Source organism: Meriones unguiculatus, chromosome 6 (genome assembly GCF_030254825.1).
Source record: "Meriones unguiculatus strain TT.TT164.6M chromosome 6, Bangor_MerUng_6.1, whole genome shotgun sequence".
NCBI classification, from domain to species: Eukaryota; Metazoa; Chordata; class Mammalia; order Rodentia; family Muridae; genus Meriones; species Meriones unguiculatus.
The window spans coordinates 43517748-43536492 of record NC_083354.1 but is presented as its reverse complement, the minus strand read 5'-3'; the positions used below and the strand labels follow the sequence as shown (position 1 = coordinate 43536492).

Below are 18745 nucleotides of genomic sequence, written 5' to 3'. Positions count from 1 at the left end.
GAGGCTTCTGCAAGGCTCAGCCGCCCCCAGCTCAGACCCTCTTAGGAGCTGCTGGGGATGCGCCTCACGTTGCCTCCTTCCGCAGGCTTCTCTCTGTCCCACTTCCTGGGGCCTCATTAATTCCTCCCCACCTCACCCCGTGAGAAAGCAGGTCTGTGCTGAACTTGGCCCTGGCCCAGAGCTGGGTCTGAGCATGCCACTGGTTAGTCTGAGAGGCAGGAGGTGGGGTGGGGGTGGAGGGTCTTGCTCAGGGCCCACTCTCATGCAGGCAAGCAGACGGGAGAATCCCCAGTTTTCTCCATGTCTTTACTGATGCCTACTCTATTTTCCAGAAACCCGAGGACCACGGAGACCAAGAATATGAAACACAAGCGATCTTGTATAGAATATTTATAAAAGGCCTGCACATCCCCACCCCTGCGGCAGTCTGACTGCTGGGTCTTTGACTCCCAAGGGCAGGATACTCTGGGCCCAGCCTCTCTTCTCCCAGTAGTGGAATGTAAGTTGTGGCCCAGGCTTGAGGTGCGGGAGTCCCAGCCTCCCCAGGACTGGTGAAGGTCCACAGCAGGGACCAGCTCCATCCTCAGCAGACCCTGCTAAACACAGATGTGAGGCGGGATAGGGTCTCCTTCTATGAAGGAAATGGAAGAAGAGGACAAAAATATCCAAGATTTTGGGCCCAAGTGTTGGAAAAAGGGCTAGAGGGTCAGCAGGCTGTGGGAACCCTGTGGGTGCAGACTATGGTCACCCAGCAGGGCTGGGGGATGCCGTCTTCAGGTCTGGGTTTTGGCTCTGTGTGCCCCTACAGCCTGTGTGACCTCAGGAGGTGGCTTCAAGGCCTCAGTGTACACAGCTGCAAGAGGAGGATGGAGGGTTTCGGTGGGATCTGAGGCAACGGCCCCACCCTGTTCCTAGCTCAGGAAGCCCCTGCAGCTCCAGAGCCCAGCGGGGGGTGGTCTGAAGACCTTGGTCCTGGCTCTTCAACAAAAACCTTCCAACGGAGAGGATATGGGTGGAGCCAAATGCCATAGTATTTACAGAGTCTTTCTCTCCTTATTTAGCCCCTGGCTGGGAGCAGGGACTGGAGAGTGAGGGTACAGGTTCTAGGATGAACAAACAGAACAAGATGGGGGCCGGTTGTCCTAATGGTTTCCTCCATGATGGCTGGTCCCAGAGACCCAGTCACTGATGATGAAACTCAAGCTCATGGTCATCAGCAAGAAGCCAACCGCGGCAAAACAAAGGGCCTGTTGAGGGTCAGAAATGAGAGTCAGGCCTGAGATGGGGACAGTTCCCTTAGCTCTGCCCCAGCCCGCTGGCTTCCAGGCCCCTCCTACCAGGATTTTAGGGGTGGATCTTGCCGGCTCCTTCTCAATGGGCATGATTCGGAAGTAGAAGATGGCGGGGAAGATGAAGATGAGGCACGGGGCAGATGTGGCACCTGCAAAGATAGGAGCAGAGCAACAGCTGCTTACTCTTGCCTGTTGTCCAAGGTCTGAAGCGGACTCCCCATGAGAGCAAGCGTTCTTTGTTGGGGGAACCACGCTCTATGTGAGAGCGTTGCCAGATTCCAGGAAGCCCAGCAGCTTTCCCCCCTTTGTTCTCTATCCACCAGGCTGATGGTATTAGTGGATAAGGAAAATATAAATGAGTGAAGCTAGTCATGAAGAAAAGAAACTTATGACAGAATAAAGCCTTAGGAATACTGGGTTCCTAACTCAGCGGGAGCCACACATGCTTTTCATCCCAGCACTCAGGAGGCAGAGGCAGGAGGGATTTCTGTGAGTTCGAGGCCAGCTTGGACTACAGAGGAAGTTCCAGGACAGCAAGGGCTATGTAGAGAAACCCTGTATCGAAAATCCCAAACCAAGCACAAACAAAAAGTACCAACTGGGTTCCTAACATAGCATGTTATAATCTGGATCTTGAATGTTCTCTGAGGCCCAAGTGTTGGGGGGAGGGCTGTCTCTACGAGGCTCTGAGGTTGGGGCTGTTTAGGAGGGGGCGGGACCTTTAGGAGGTGGAGCTTTGTGGGAGGTCCTTAGGGATGGGTATGAGCCCCTTAGGGGGGTTTATCTCCTCTTTCCCTTTTAGTTCTTGGTCGTGGGCTAAGCAGTTCTGTTCTGCCACACACTTCTGTCATAATGGGCCATCTCACTACAGCCCTCAAGTCAATAGGTACCAATCAGTCAGGGCTGGCACCTGTAAAAGTATGAGCCAAAATAAACCTTTTTGTTTGTTTGGGGACAAGGTCTCACATATCCCAGGATAGGCTCAAAGTATATAGCCAAGAATGACCTTGGACTCAACTTCCTCTTGCCTCCATCTTTCCCAATGCTGGAAATATATGTGTGTGCCACAATAGCTTGTTTACATGGTGCTGTGTCCAACCTGGGCATGGTGCATGCATAGCCAGGAAAACGCTCTACTAACTGAGCTACGTCCCCAGCTCCGGAGCCTTCGCTCTCTCTCTTTTTAAAGTTTTCATGTTTGTCGTTTGTGTGTGTGTGTGTGTATGTCTGCATGTGTGTCACTGTGCACATGTGGGGGTCAGAGGACAACCTGTAGGAGTCAGTTCTCTTCCATCATGTGAGTTCTGGGGATGAAACTCAAGTTGTCAGGCTGGTGGCAGGCACCCTTACTCACTGTGTTGTCTCACCAGCCCGACATTCTCTCTTTACAAGTTAACGTCCTCAGGTATTCTGTTATAGTGATGGAGAGCCGACTAACACCAAGTTCCCCAAGAGACCTTTCCATCCCTCCATCAATGCATTTCTGTCTGTTGACATTGCTTCCACGGTGGTTTTGAACATATGGAAGTGAGAGTCCTTTCAAGATGTTTACAGTTCTCAACATCCAGACGAATGAGGCAGACTGAAGAGCAGGGTCAAGGAGTCAGTCCCTTGACTTGGGTCATCCCAAAGATGCTTCAGAGTTGTCTAATTTTCTAGCTCAAATTGGGATGGAGGAACTGGAGAGGTGGCTCAGAGGTTAAGAGCACTGGCTGCTCTTCCAGAGGTCATGAGTTCAATTCCCAGCAACCAAATGGTGGCTCAACCCATCTGTAATGAGATCTGGTGCCCCCTTCTGTTGTGCAGTGTAGATGCAGACAACATTCTATATTTAATAAATAAATAAATCTTTAAAAAAAATTGGGATAGGAGAGTAGAGAGAGCATCAAGCTTTGAGTCTGATAGTTTTACAGCTGAATCAGGACTCTCCACTCATCAACCGTGGCTCTTACATTCCTTCGGTCTCCACACAGGTAAAATGGGGTAAGACATTATGAGACCTTTTGTTGTTGGCAGAGTGTCTTGCTACACTGTCTGTGCTGGTCTGGGCTCAAATGAGTCTCCTGTCTCATTCTTTCAAATTAAGATTATGGGCACATACTACCATGCTCAACCCGGTTGAGGTCCTTCGTGGAGACTTTAGCCCTGTGGTTCACACCACCCTCGATTAAAGAGGACTGACTCAGTGGTTTTAAGCCCTTAAAACAGATCGCAACAGCCTCAAGGACAAGCATTCGGGCAGGAGGGGAAACCATACACTCGGGGGAGAAAGCTATCACTTAAATGGAGGGTGTGAGTTCAGGGCTCTACGAGGCCCTGCAGATGTGAAACTCTCTGCAACACTATCCCACGCACACAGAGGGGCCAGACTCTCACCAATGATCCCGAAGATGCCCAGGATGTTGGGGGCAAAGATAACCAGCAGGTTGATGCAAGTAAGCAGACCGATGGCGATGAGCACATGCCGCAGCCAGTTGAACTCCTGGTTCTGAAACAGCATCTGCTGGATGGCGCGTCGCACCTGGGCACGTGGGAAGAGCCATGGGTCTGGTGGCCTCCGTCAGACCTCCCCCTTCAGCTGCCCCAGTCGCCTGCCCGCCGTCTCACCGGGAACAGGACAATGGGCACCGTGAGTGTGACCGCTATCAGCACCGCCACGCGCACACACAGGATCAGCACGTCAAACGGGTCCACCTTGCTGTAAGTGTGCAGCAGCTCCGACTCCACCCCGTCTGTGGCGGGCAGGGAGGGTGGTCAGTGGGCCAGGGGGCGGCGGACCCTGACGCTGTGGGGAGTGGTACCCAGACTCACCTCCACAGCCCCAGGACACAGTCAGGCATCACACATCCAGTGAGCACCTACAGTCACTGCGGCCCCTGACCAGCCCTTGCCTCCCAGCCTGGCCTCTGATGCCACCCGCGCCCAGCCAGCCGTACCATAGAACGTGAGGTAGCCGAAGAGGGCAGCCAGGAAGTACATGACATACATGACAGCAATGGACAGGTTGGAGATGTGCTGCATCTTCTTCTTGGACGGGCTGCCGGAGGGAAGAGAGAGGGCTGGGGGACAAGCTGAGCCGCACTGGGATACCCACAGATACCTGAGGGTCTCTCTGGGTACATGTTCCTGTAGTCAGCAGTGAGAAAGTCTCCCCCCACCCCCTGCCGTCTTGCCCTTAATTCCCACCCTTATCAACCATGGGGATCTTTGGTCTGGAGGTCTCACGGCCTCTCCCTTCAGACACACATTCAAGACCACAGCAATTCTCTCCAGACCAACTCAAGGCAGCCACCATCCCTCTGTCGGCCACAGACACCTACTTCTTGAGCTCTGTGTAGATGGGCAGCACCTCAGGGTGGCAGACGAAGGCAAAGGCCATGATGGGGATGGTGTATGCTGTCTGGGGACACATAGGACTACGTCAAGGCAGCCCTCCCCAGCAGGCCCCCTCCCCCCTTCCCTGGCCTGGCTTGGCCTCTTGGAACCTGTGAGTTGAGTGTGAAATAGCTTGGGGTACAGAAGGCTGCAGCAGCCTCCTGCTCGTCCTGGAGCTGTGCCTTCTCCTCCGCCACCACCGTATGGCTGAAGTTGCCTGTGGCATTGGCCAAGTGGTGTGCCAATGGGCAGGGAACTTGGAACTTCTTGTAGATGACCTGGGGTGGGGGAGTGTGAGAGCGTCAGAGTCTGGCTGAGCTGTGACTTCGAAGTGACCCGTGAAGCCACATTCGAGATTAGAATAGCTGCCTCCTCACTCCGGCTCCCCAAGGGACCTGCCCCCTCCCTCTGAGAGAGGAATCCCTTGGGCTACTGCTCTGTCTTGACCAACAGGGAGGGTGGCTTACTGCGATCAGGAAGAACACCATGCAGCTGAGGGAGAAGCCGCTGGAGTAGCCCAGGTAGCCTGCGAAGGAGGGGACTGTGAGACCCAGGCCTCCTGTGTGTCCCTTAACATCCCCTCCACAGCCTGACCCTGTTGACTCACCCAGCTGCCGCATTAGTGCCAGGGGCAGAATGATGGCGATGGATACAAGGATCACCAGGTAGTTGCCATCCATGTACCACACCCTGCAGGAATGAAAGTGGGGGGAAAGAAAAACCTCCTCAGCCTGGCGCGGGGCCGCCTGCTTCTCCTGGTTGGACGCCAGTGGACGGCACGTTGTGTCCCCTGATGAATATTTAACCATAACTCCAAGTCTCTCGGAGCTTTATCTGAAACGGGCTCATTAGGGTGAGCTGGCCTGGGACACCACCCATACGCGCCCACGTGCTGGAAATGTTTTCTCGGTACACACAGATCTGGGCCCAGCCTCCCAAGGGTGGTGGTAGGCTGGAAGGACCTGGCTCAGGGAGGCTCTGTGCTTTTCTTGGGGTGGGGTGGGGGTCCTCGGGGACTTGCAAATAATCTGTGCCCTCCGCCCCCCCCCCCCCCCCGTGGTCTCTCTTGGCACCTGGATCTTGTATTATTCTGGCCCTGCTTTCTCCTAGAAAGGAACACGTGACATAGATGAAAGGACCGGAACTATTCCTTCTTCCTTGGGACCCTCGGTGCACCGCCCTAATTCTTCCCCGCCTCGCAACCCTGTCCTCAGCGTTGAGCAACCCCTTTTGCTTTCGGGCACTGGGTAGTCAAGAGCAGGGGTAAGCTTCTGCTCCCTTCCCCTCCAACTCAAAACAAGGCTCAGCTGGTGATGGCTAAGCAGTAGGCGCTCCCACACATGCCCCGGGCTTAATCTCTTGGTGGTGGCGGCTGGGGAGGGTGAATGACCCCATGGTCAGGAATAGCAGGTGCTTAGAGTTAAGCCTGAGGCCCTTCTGCTCATATGCAGGGTCCCGGGTCACATGAGCCTTAGCTTTCTAGCTCTGAAGGTCCCCTCTTGGGAGTTTCCCTGGAGGTCCTGCACACAAACAGGAACTGAATGTGGCTTTATTTGCCATTCTCCACCAGCCATACTTGTGCCTTGCCTATCAGTCTAGCTCAGTCCCTCCCCACTGCTTCCCACCCTCTTTCCCCGGGCTCACGGGGCCGGCTTCTCCAGATTCAGGAAGGTCTGGATGACCAGAGGCAACTCAGACTTGATGATGTACAGGTAGCTGGACATGGCTGGGGAAGAGGCAAGGGGACAGCTGTTGAGGCCAGCTGAACCAGCCAGCCTTCAGACCTGCCCATCCTGCACACCGCTGCCCCAGCCACCGCCTCACCTCCAATGTTCTGCAGCGTGATGGCCAGGGCTGCTACCAGCTTCCCTGGGGTCCCAAAGGCACGGTAGCCCAACTGCTCATAGGCGCGGATGCCTGTCAAAGCAGGAAGTCAGGATAGCCAAGGGCTTGCCCCACCTTACTTTTACCCCACCGCCTCGGGAGCCTGCAAGACGCTCACCCACGATCCCTGAAGATTTGAGGAGCAGGTGGATGGAGTAGCTAGACAGCAGGGCAACAGCTGTCAACAGGAACCTGGAGAACATGGAAGAAAAGAGGCCGCTGGGGTTGGTTGGCAGGGGGTGGTGAGCTCAGAGAGGCTAGGAGGAAGGAGCCTGTGACGTGACTGTCTGAACTCTGCCCAGTGGGAGTGGGTGAAAGTTGGGAGACTTGAGATATTAGGAACACTGCTCTCTTTGACCCAGGGTGCAGTGTGACCCAGGTGGGGCCCTTCTGGGTCAAGAGTGACCTGTGCATGTCCTCTGAGCACCTCCGTGCCTTGAGTCTTTGGGACAAACATGTTTTCCATTCAGGTTTCAGGGCAGAGACACCAAATCAAGGACATGTGTGGCCACACAAGGCCTGGCCACAAGGGTTCAGCCATCCTGTGTCAATGTCGTGGAACAGACTCAGGCCTGTAAGGCCGGCCTTGTGGGTTTGAAGAGCAGGGAGGTGTGTTTGCCTGGCTGTGGCTGTTTTTGCAGTGGTGGACTGGGTGCCGAGAAAGAAGGGCCCACCCACTGGCTAGCGAGCTGGAAGGTCCCGGGAGGTCACGGTTGGCAGCCGTTTATGGCTGTTTGCAGAAGCACTCACAGGAAAAGGATGATGCCAGTATTGGCCATGGCGTAGGCGAGCCCCAGGATGCCACTGCCCATGATGGCGTTGCTGAGGTTGAACACTGACATCCCAAATGACGTCTTCCCCTCAAACTGCAGGCACCAGGGCAGAGTGGAGAGATGTGCGGGATCAACATCAGTGAGTTAATTAAAAATGGGGCATCGTGCATGGCCTTCTCCCTCATCGTCTCCCATCGCTACCCCCAGAGTACCTCATCACTGTGCCCAACTTCCCCTCAGTCCCCCAAGTCCCCTCCGGTGGCCCAGCTCACATCAGTGAAGTGTGGCTCCTTGCTGGGGCTTTTCTGAAGGAAGCCCTTGCCCTCTGCACAAAGGTGAGCGTCTTCAGCCCTGCCAAGAGGAGGCCAGCGCATGTGACTCAGTTCCAGCCCTGTGTCCTGTGCCTCTCTCTGCCTAGGGCCTCCATGAGCTACCACCAGGTCCCTCTCCCACTTACCTTTGGGTGTCTGCTGTGGACATGCTCACGGGTAGAAGCCCCTCCAAGTGTTTGCCGTTGGGCACCAGCTCCACCATCTCTGTCTGCCGGGGTATCTCCATGGCTCAGAGACCACCCTGGAGCGCCGCTCGCACACCGATACACTCAGATGTCTGTGGAGCAGTCAGTCCTTCCGGTTACCCTTGGGGTCATGGTCTAGTCTCCCACAGGAAGCCGGTGGACACAGTATATCTCTGAGAGGGTCGCTTGGGACAGACAGGCACATGAAGGCTCATTGGGACATGCTGTTTCCTTGGGATTGGCCTTTGGGGTGCAGAGCACACCGAGCTCCTAGGACCTCCTGATGGGACAACTCGGGAGGTACAAGTCCCCAACATGGACAAGTCCAAGCAAGCTGTCGGGGCCTCAGTTTCTCTACCTGTGAAGCGAGGGTCGTTTGGGTGATCTGAGTCCATGGACGAACGGCCCCAGAAGCCGAGGATCCTAAGCCCTAGGTCCTGACCCCACTCCACGTGTGCACCTTGGACTGAGTCCCCTTCCTCATAGTAGTCCTGGGACACGGTTTCCTGAACTGGTCCTGTATGCCAGAGGCCTCCTGGCCAACCTAGAATGACACTGCCCAACGGCTGGAGGCCTTGGGAGAGGGGTGAGGGCTGTGGGCCCTGTTCCCAGCTGCCCGGCGGGCTCTGTTGGCAGTCAGAACAAAGGGCCCTCTGTGGGCTGAGAGCTGGCGCTGCGGACAGCGGGCGCAGAGGGTACCCCCTCCAGGGCCAGGAGGCCTGAGGCGGTGCTGGGGCTGGACACCTGGGCTCATCCAGCCTGGCTATAGTGAAAGGCCCTCGGGGGCCCTTCCAGGAAATGAATGTCCCAGGGCACAGTTCTCTGGGCCACGTGCACTTCATGTCCCTCACAGCCCTGGCCTTGGGACCACTCTTTCTTTCTAGCATCTCCCCTCTTGCCAGGGAGACCCTAATCCTCAGAGCCTGCCATCCGAGCCGCCCTCTACACAGGGCCCTCATTTCCCTGGCCAGGAGCTCAGGGCTTGGCTGGCTGAGGAGGAGCCCTGGTCGCTGCTGGGTGCCCCTTCTCTCTCTGGGCTTGGCTCATGGACCGCAAAGATCCAGCTTCCTCGCTCCCCACTGTGGCACTGCCCAGACAGCTCACTGGCCCCTCTTTTATCACTGGGGCCAGGGGTTACCTCCTGTGCACAGAAGATGTCTGGGCACAGTGTACCAGGCTCTGTCAGGACCTCCTAAAACCCAAAGTGGCCAGGAGAGGAGCTGAGCCAGATTGGAGAGCCTGGAGAGGACTGTCTCCACCAGGAAGGATAGCAGGAGCCTGGGCCTGAGCCAGGCGCCGGCAACCTGCAGACATCTTTCTTCCTACACCTGCTGGAGAACTCTTACCCACTGCCTTAGCCCAGAGCTCAGATCTCTAATCCTTTAGTCCCGGGGCAAACATCTGGCACCATTATCTACCTCTGTCTCCCTCGTTGTCAGTTTGGAGCCTCTTCTCCTCCTACCCTGACCGTGCGGAGCTCTTCCCGAGATCATCCATCACTCCCGAGGCTGTCCTCACGCTGCCCTTCTGCTGAGCCTTGCCAGGATCTCACCTGGGCATAAGGTAGCACTGCCAGGTCTCCAAAGTCCCTCTAGAGTACCCCCTGGCACTCAGTCCCCACCCTGGGCAAGCTGGGACAAGCCCTTGGAGTGTGCTGAGTCAGCAGTCTAGGCCAAGCAACCATCTCTGCCCTAATGACAGAGGCCCCCCAGGGCCTGCCCGGGCTGGTGTGTGCAGGGCTTCGCTCTATCCTGGCATCAGGACACCCGCCGCCTGGCACTGCCTCCAGGGAGACTAAGTCTGTGGAATGGCGACAGGAGGTGCCTAGGGTTCTGGCTCTACGTTCCCTGTCTTCTTTCAGGATGTGGGCTAAGACCTTCGAGGCCAATGGCTGTTATTCATGACCAGTCATTGCTGGGTCCCTAAGTGACCTCCAGTCCGGCGGAGGTGATGCCCTTCCACGTGACACTACCCCCGCCCCCCAACCATCACTCTATATACCCTGCTACAACTGGATCTGAAACACATCCTTCTGGGACTTTAGAGAAGGAGAGGAGGGGCCGGAGAGATGAAGAAGGGCTCAGAGGTTAAATGCACTGGCTGTTCTTTTCAGAGGACCCAGGTTCAATTCCCAGCACCCCGACAAGGCAGCTCACAACTGTCTGTAACTCCAGTTCCAGAAGACTCCGACACCCTCACACAAACACACTGTTCCAGGCAAAACACCAGTGCACATAAAATAAAAGTAGATAATTTAAAAAACAATAAAAATAAGGAGAGGAGAGTTCGGCATATAGTGAAATGGTAGAGTCTTTCCTTGGCGCGCCTAAGACCGGTTCCATCCCCAGAACTCTAGTGCAAAACAAACAAGTTAGGGGAAGGAGGTATCAAGGAAGGCTTCCTGGAGGAGGAGGTGTAGCCAGGCCTAAATGTCCAACAGAAGCTCCAAGGTGCGAAGCAAGAAAGAGAGCCTTAGGTAGAGAGCAAAGATGTGCATAGGCTCGAAGGTGGTGAGGGAGTAATGAAGAGTCTGTGCCTACAGAAAAACCTTCCGGAGCTTTAAAGGCTAGGTCAAGGTCTGCATCCCAGTTTACAGGACTAGAGCCCCAGAGTGGGGACTGGCTTTGGTCCTGTAAGGGAGACCTCAGATGCCTCCTAAGGCTGCCGGCCCATCCCTGACAGCTGTCTCCCATTCCCACGTGTGTCAGGGAGTCAGGGTAAATGCACGAGAGAAGCCATACTTAAGGAGACCTGCCAGTGGAGCCTGACCCACAGTGCTGAGACCCCAAAGTCAGCCCCCCCCCGCCTCACAACACAGCCTCGACAAGGTACCCTCCTCCAGGACCACGTTGCCTCCTGAGATCTAGGGGTCCTGTGAGGCTAGACCAAAGCTGACGACAGCATGAGGGAGCTCTGGTGAGGCTTCGCCTCCAAGAGCAGGCCATGGGTATCCAAAGAATGGTCAAGCCTTGGGGGTAGAGCCCTCAGAATCGCATCAGTCATGGGTAGCGTGGCCCGGGGCAGTGAACGGATGGCCTGAGCCAGCACTCTGTGACTTGTTTGTTGTGCTGGGAGGGGGCGGCATCAGCAGGATGGCGCATCAGGTAACGCCTGCCCACGCGCGCGCGGGCATCACAGAGTGAGAATTCATCAGGCACACCTCGGCAGGTGTTGCCTCTGACTAATTAAAGACTTCCAGGCCCAGGAATCCAGGCCAGGACGGGCTGGCTGCTTGCATCAGCTACTACGCCGAACCACAGGTTTCTATCCTACATCAGAGCTCCTAGGCCCCGCGGTCCTCCTCCGGGGCATAAGTGGGTTTGCAGGTGTGGGTGGGCTACAGTCTTGCAGCCGTATGTTCTGATGGGGGTCTGGATGTCATATGAAGTTCATTTCTACAGCGTGGGCTTCCTGAGTCCAAGGAAGACCCGGTGAGGAGCAGGTTGCTTGGAGAGAAGAGTCACAGAGCCTTTCACTGGGGGCCCGGTGGTGGGAAAAGCTCCTATCCCTGGTTTAGCCATTATGAGTGGCACCTCTAGACAGCTTCTCCTCTGCCGGCCTGCATCTCCAGATTTCAAGAGAAGGCGCCATCCTGGGACTTAAGGGACCAGTACAGGACTGACGTGTTTGAACTGCGAGTCCCTAACACACAGCTACGGGGGCAGCTGGGAGCTGACGCTGCTGTAAAAGACAGGTCCAGGGCAAGCAGGGGGCTCTCAGAACAGCCAGCCGCCCCTTGTTCCCCCCAAGGCCACAGCTTCACACTTCGGTGGTGGAAGACCCCGGGCCTGTACTCGCTCACCCTCACAACAATGTAAGAGGAGAATGTGACACGTGGCCAGTGTGTGACCGGCACGGCTGGCACAAAGAGATGCATGCGCAAGAGTGGGCAAAGCCAGGGAAAGGTGACAGCCTGGAACACTGATACCCCAGGCGCTCTAAGGCCTCAGCCTTGGCTCCTTGGCCCCGGGATCTGTAGCCGGTGTCTGTGTTCTGGCTATCCGGAAGCATCTAGGAGGATCTAAGAAGCCCAGCTGGGGCCGGAAGGTAGACTTTCCGGTGACAGGGTACATTTCCTAGACAACCAGCAGATGCTGACAAGCTACCTTGGCCTCATCTTCCACCTCCACTTGGACCCTCCTCAGGCTCTAAGGGCGACTGCAGCCAGGACCTTTCCGGCCAGCTTGGGCCGGGGCCAGCAGCAGCCCCCTCCCCCAACTCCATTGCCAGCTTGTTCAGAGGGACGTGCAGCCAGAGATCCTGCTGAGGCAAAGGACAGGACATCACGTGACATGGCCCCCCAGAGGCAGGGGAGACCCTGCGCCAGCCAGCCCATCTTCCTCCCTGCTGACCCGGAATCCCCTGGAGGTGGCCAAATATTTGGACAGCCGGACTTCTGGCCCCAAGGAAAACTGGAACACAGGCCTGGGGCACTTTGGGACTCATTGTGGACCCTGATGGGGGGGCTAAAGCAAGGTCAGCTTGGAGGAGGGGAGACATCCAAGGTCAGGAGGACTGAGGCAGAGAGAGGCAGAGAGGAGAGATGGGCGGGGAGAGAGTGAAAGAAAAAAATACACATTTCACACATGCGCCCATGCATACTGATCTAGACAGACAACCAGACAGACAGACGGGGGCCCAGGGAGCTAGGAAAACATGGGTGTATACACAGGGTCCCAGACAAAAGAGAACAGAAAGAAACAAAAGATCATATATAAGTAGATGGTTTGATATTCCGGCAAGGGGCTAGAGACAAGCATAGAGGTAAGAAACAAAGACGGCCCTCCAGAAGACAGAGAAAGATGATGGCCAGAGACAGCCAGCAAAAGACAGAGCCCCCAAGGGTGATGGCGGAAATCTGAAATCCCAGCCCTTGGGAGGCAGAGACAGCAGGTATCTATGAGTTAGGAGCCAGCCTGATCTATATAGCAAGTTCCAGACCAGCCAAAGCTACATAGTAAAACCCTGTCTTAAAAAAAACACAAAAACAGAGCTGGGCACTGGTGGCGCACAGGTTTAATTCCAGCACCTGGAAGGCAGAGGTGGTGGATCTCTGTGAGTTCAAGGCCAGCCTGATCGGCAGAGCAAGTTCCAGTACAGCCAAAATACCGAAAAACCCTTTCTCGAAATAACAAGAGGCAGAGGCAAGTGGATTTCTGTAGGCAGGCGGATTTCTGTGAGTTCAAGGCCAGCCTGGTCTACAAAACAAGTCCAGGATAGCCAGGACTACAAGAGAAACCCTGTCTCGAAAACCAAACCAACCAACCAACCAACCAACCACCAACCAACCAACCAAAATCCACAAAAACAAATAACCCTCCCCCTCCCAAGACAGAGAGCCCTGGAAGTAGCAAGAAAAGGAGAGGGAGCCAAAACGGCCATGTGTAGAGTCCGGGCAGGTGTGTGCCAGGCCTGGGTGGAACCCAGGAATCGCTGCGGAAGGCCACCCCCACCGCATCTTCAGTGGATGCAGATCACCAGCAAGGTCACCCAGCGGAGCGAAGCCCAGGAAGGTTGGGCGGCCAGCTTCTACTAGAAAGCTCAGAGACCTCCAGTCTTGTGCCTGAGACTTATTTACCTGAACCATGGAAAGGCCACGCAGCAGCGATGGGCAGCTGGAGTGACTCCTACTGTCAGTGTGACACACAGGTGCAGACGTGCCGCCTGAGAGGCTGTGGGCAGGACGTGGCCCGCAGAGCGGAAATTCAAAACCAAGCAACCCTAGGTCACTAGCAGGAAAGCTCCTCCTGCCCCAGCAGCTGGTCCTTCCCGTTGGCCCCCAGAGGTGGCGCCTGGCCTACCCTCCAGCGTCTATGCTCCCATCCAGAGTCGAAGGCCCACCTCCTCAGTACTCTTCCACCCACCACACAGCGAGCGAGGCGCATAGTAGGTGCTCAATAAACATTAGTGACTGAATGGAATCGGTTCAAAGCCCTCCAAAAATTCCAAAAAGTCCAACTTACCCTGTGGGGCCCGCTCCCTGGCCATGTCCACAATAGAATTCTTCCCATGGGGCCCCTTCCTACCACAGCGTAGACTAGACATCACAGCCCAGCTTGCTGCTGTGCTCACAGATGCCTGACCTGCGTCTCCCTAGCAGGCACTTCCTTGCAAACACGCTTTGCCCTCAATCTTTGTGCTCTCACCCACACCCAGCCCAGACTCCCGGCGCATGCTTCATTCAGCTTTCCTATCTTTTCCCGGTCCAGTCTAGAGTTCACTTTCTACCTGCCTTTGTTGTGCCTGCTTCTCCGTTGGGTGGGACTCCAAGGTGGCTTTCTAGGACAGTGACACAGTAGGGGAATAACCAGCCCTTTCAGCCCTGCTCTCCGGAGCCTTGGACTGCGGGAGACAAGAATCAGCACTCAACAGGATGGCTCGAGAAGGCAGTGAGATGGGCTCCCCAGACCCAGGCAGAATAAAGCCCTGAGATACACAGCCCCATCCAGCCTAGAGACACAGTCCCATGCTCAAACCCAAGAAACCAGAGGTCGCCATTCCTGGTTCAGTCATTCCAGCCTCTTCAAAACGTGCCAGGCATGGCTGCCTGAACTCCTGATCCCACCACCGAGGGGCTTCCTAGTGAGGTTTCAGCTGTGCAGAAGTTCCCTGTTTCCAAGCCGAACTATCCTTAGATTTAGCTAGCTTCCTAAGGCCCTGACACACAAGGGGTGCTCCAGGGCTTGCCTTCCCTTCTGAGAAATAGGCCCCCATCGCAGACTATGTGCCAGGGCTCTCTTCTAGGGACAGTGTCATGGCGGGAAGTGGAGGGAGTGAAAGAGGTAAGAACAGGATTGGTGGGCTAAAGGAAGAATGTGCTTGGATATGTCCTTTATGGTACCCCAGGGCGTGAGAGCCTTTGATGTAGGCCTCCTCGGCACAGAGAAGGCAGACCTGGATTCAGGTCACGGGGTTGTAGAGGAGGGTGTTGGGGGCGGAAGGGGGGTGCGCGAGAGTCTCACATGTCCTCCCCTCGGCCCCCTTCGCTAGCGTAAACAAACAGCACGCACTCACTCTAGCCAATGGAAGGGGCCAGTCTAGCGGGGGCGGGCTCATGAAAGCTGAGTCTTAGGGCCTGGCTAGTTCCCACACCTCGGCCAGCTAGGTCCACAGGTGGAGAGAAGTGCCCACTGCACCCCGCCCTCAGGCCAAAGAGCCTCGGCAGCCCAGAGCGGCGGTGCCTGCTGGCCCCACTGCAAATGGCACTGGTTCTGGGGCCAGCATGTACCCCGCGGCCCCTCAGGCGTCCCGGCCCGATCTGCCCTCAAACTCTGCCCAGCGAGCGGGATAAATATACCCAGATTGCTGGCGTGCCAGCCAGCGGATCTGCCTCTCAGGCGCCCGTCGGGGCAGCGCTCCAGAGTCTGCTCCCGGCCACTCTCTAGCTGGTGCCGGCGGGGTCTGACTCGGGAAATCGGTCCCCAGTCTCCTGAGCCTCGAACTAGGTGTCCTGTGGATCTAACCCCTGGCTGCTGTCCCCTCACTGTCCAGCCTGGCCCCACCGAGAAGCGGAGTCGACGAGGTGCCCCTCCCGGCACCCCTGGCACAAGCCTGGAGCTGGATGCCTCCGGGCAGGCTCTACAGACCTGTGCCCTGGAGCGCGCAGAGCTCTCCTTCTCGGAAAGCTGGGACGCCTCCTCGGGTCCCGGAGTACGAGGAGAGCTGCCCAGAGCCCCTACGGACTGGGGAAGGTACAGTAGGCTCGGCCCGCCCAGCGCCCCGGGGCTGGTGGCTCTACACCCCCGGCCGTACCTGGCCTCGTGGTGAACACGTTCGGCGCTCAGTTCCGGAGGGTGAGATCCGCTCTGCTCCAGGCTGAGCGCAGGGCTGGAGCAGCAACTGCAGCCGCAGGGGATGAAGGGTGCCCGGCCCCGCCCCTGGCCCGCCCCCGGCCCGCCAATCCGCGGCTGGCCGAGGGAGGAGGGGCTGGTCCGGGGAGGAGCGGGGGCCTAGCCCGCCTGTCTCAAAGGGGCAGTCCGTGCCCTCGGAGCCCTTGGCGCCTATAGGTGGGAGAGCCTCGTTGGGGAGGTGTAAAAGTAGCTTCTACCGGGGTTTGCAATGGGATCAAATATCCTGCAACCGGGAGGGGTCGTTTGAGCCTTGAAGGATGAGGGCGATGTTTCAGGTCAAAGCAGAGATCTTTGTGAGGGTTGTGGCTGTGCTGAACCCCTAAAACACTCTGCCTACTTTTCTCTTATATTTATGGTTGTGAGCCTAGCCTTTAACGCTGAGCCATCTCCCCAGCCCGCCTACTTTTCTCTTCAACCGAAAGGAATGGGAGTACTGCAAGGGCTCCAGTGAGGGGCTTTCAGACCTTTTCTACCTTGCCTGGGTCACCTGGGCTTGTCAGTGGTGGATGGAGGTGGGAGAGGGGCTGCCTGGATCAGTTTCTTTTTCTTCACCCCAGACAGTATCCTTGAGGCTGAAGCAGGCACGGGCTGGCACAGTGAGGGCAGCAAGGGAAATCTTGCTCTGCTTCTTTTCTGGCCCTGCCCGACTATGCCTTCTGCTCTGTTTCTGAGATTGAGTGACTGCTGTCAGCCTGCCCACCAGAAACGAGGTCAGGACTTGTGAGGAAGGGACTTCAGGGAGAACTCAGTCTCGGCTGCCAGTCTCCACCACCTCTACCTGCTTCCCACCTAGGGCCCATGGGAGGGAGCTAGGGGAGGTGTTGACCTTTTGGAATAATGGGGTGGGGGGGGCTCTCAGAACAGCTGTGCTCCCTGCTTCCCAGCCACTGGCTCTGATCCGATTAATTCCATGGCCTCTGCTGTTCCTTTCCAAGCTGGACTTCTCTGTCATATCTACCTCCTGATGTCATATCTACTTCCTGAGGCTGTGCAGCATGCCTTCAGAGGCCAGGTCTGACCCCTTCTCTGCCCCAGGCTGGGAGTCAGGACTCCTCCAAGCTAGAAGCTCTGGATTCCCTTCCTGCTGACTCACAGCCACCGCCACAGCTGAGCCCAAGCGTGCCTCAGTTTCCCTCTGTATCATAAGGAAATGGATGTCTTTCGCTCTGGCCAGAAAGAAGTAGGTACAAAGAAAGCTATAAGCCGTGAACTTAGACTAGATGCTGCCTGGGGGGGCCAGCAAGCCGGGAGACTAAGGAAAGCAGCCCTGGGGTGTGACAACTGCAGAAACTCAGGCCATCAAACCCTACCTTTCCGGTAGCTAGAGGACAGGAAGGAAAGCTTTGCATCCTTAGCCGAGCGGCCATTGACATGATTGCCGGACCAGAGCTTACCGTGCTGTGAAGGGCCATTAGACCCCCACCCTCTACAGCAGCGTGAGAACCTGGGTAGATTGGCACGTGCTGCAGTCCCAGGCCTCAGAGAGGAGCGGGGAGAACAAACTGGCATGAACAGAATCACCTTGGATACTCACAGGCAATGTTTGTCAAGGGGTGGTGGCACCCACTGGCAGTTCCTGAGGGTCCAGAGTAGGCTCAAGGTCCCTCAGCATGTGAGTAGCGGGGTTCCTCTGTCCAAACTGAACAGGCAGAGACTGGCTGGGCTGGGCTGCCCTGCTTCGGGAGGATTGGAGGCGAGTGTGATGAGGGGTCCTGGGTAAGGCCAATCATGGCTAAGCTGGGGGAAGGGTGAGTGTTTGTTGTTGCTGGTCCTGGACTGCTGCCAGGGTAAACAGAGCTCCGAGGCCTTTCTCACCACCTGCGGAATCTCCCAGCCCAGCCTGCATCAGCTGTACAGCCGGGACAGGACGCTGAGAGCTGCCAGCCACCTTCTCCCAGAGGTCTGAGGAAATGCCCATCCATGTAGCGGCCATGTTGGGTGTAACTTCCAGGAGAAGGAAAGCTTTATCTGTGGGATCAGGCTAGCCCTTGCCTCCATTCCCTGATTTCCACATTTCAAACACAGGCCTAAAAGACTGCCAGACATATGGGACAGAGCTTAGCATCCTAGGATCTTAGAGATTCTCCTTCCAAGATCACATTACACCCCACCCCCTCCTCACCCCCTTACTTATCCAACCTCCAGTGAGGCAGCCTCTTTTCACCTTATCCCATTCTACATGGTTCCTCCAGACCTTTTCCAACACTGACGCCTATCTTCACCTCTAACCCTCTAACCTAGTCCTTCTTGGATCTACAGGTTGCATGGATCCCCGCAGGCGCCTTTCTTACACACACACACACACACACACACACACACACGTCCCCAGCCGGCTCCTAGCCACTCCCCACACAGCCTGGATGACCACACATGGTCTTACTGTTTCTAGAACATGCCAGATTTCATGCTTCTGTACCTCCGCCCTTGTGCTTCCCTGAGCTGGAGATGCGCATGATACCACGTCCCTGCAAACCTCTGATTTGTCCTTCAGCGCTGCTCACATCCCCAGAGAAGCAGCTATTCCAGGTCTTGGCTGCCACCCCCACAGCCCCCTCCTCAGCATCTTCATAGGCTCTGCAGAGGACATCGAGAGGAGCAGTGCCTACCAGAGTGAGCACACAAGCACAAGGGAATGAAGAGTGGAGCAGCGGCCAGACTCAGCCCAGGCAGGGGACAGAGAGACGTGTCGGAGCTGGGAGAGCAAGAATACTCCGGGGAAAGACAGGATCTTTGCTAGTAGATTCTGAGCTACGTAGAGAGGTAGAGTACTTGATAAGGAAACATGTTAGGGACAAAAGGGTTCACAGAAGCGAATCTTTTATTTTTATTTTATTTTATTTTATTTTATTTTATTTTATTTTATTTTATTTTATTTTTTGGTTTTTCAAGACAGGGTTTCTCTGTGTAACCGCCCTGGCTGTCCTGGAACTCTCTTTGTAGACAAAGCTGACCAAGAACTCACAGAGATCTGCCTGCTTCTGCCTCCCAAGTGCTGGGATTAAAGCCACGCACCACCACACCCAGCGTAGGAGAGGGGAATCTTGTTTCCCTCCA

The 18745-nt window shown here is 56.1% G+C and overlaps 1 protein-coding gene across 4 annotated transcripts; it reads right to left on the bottom strand.

Moving 5' to 3' along the window:
• Positions 1 to 375: 375 nt before the first annotated feature.
• Slc38a3 (solute carrier family 38 member 3) lies at positions 376 to 17382 on the bottom strand. Of its 4 annotated transcripts, none has more exons than XM_021662308.2 (16): positions 17226 to 17382; positions 7782 to 7933; positions 7597 to 7675; positions 7302 to 7417; positions 6670 to 6743; positions 6492 to 6584; positions 6312 to 6393; positions 5275 to 5357; positions 5135 to 5193; positions 4778 to 4945; positions 4613 to 4692; positions 4229 to 4329; positions 3900 to 4024; positions 3669 to 3813; positions 1338 to 1441; positions 376 to 1247 (listed from the first exon to the last, which is right to left on the bottom strand). In XM_021662308.2, exons 2-16 carry the CDS (start codon positions 7880 to 7882, stop codon positions 1143 to 1145), a joined length of 1515 nt encoding a protein of 504 aa, XP_021517983.1. In that variant the 5' UTR covers positions 7883 to 7933; positions 17226 to 17382; the 3' UTR covers positions 376 to 1142. The 4 variants fall into 4 exon arrangements, with proteins under 4 accessions (XP_021517983.1, XP_021517978.1, XP_060241286.1 ...); XM_021662303.2 differs by lacking the exon at positions 17226 to 17382 and adding an exon at positions 15594 to 15740; XM_060385303.1 differs by lacking the exon at positions 17226 to 17382 and adding an exon at positions 13420 to 13440.
• Between the last annotated feature and the right edge of the window lie 1363 nt (positions 17383 to 18745).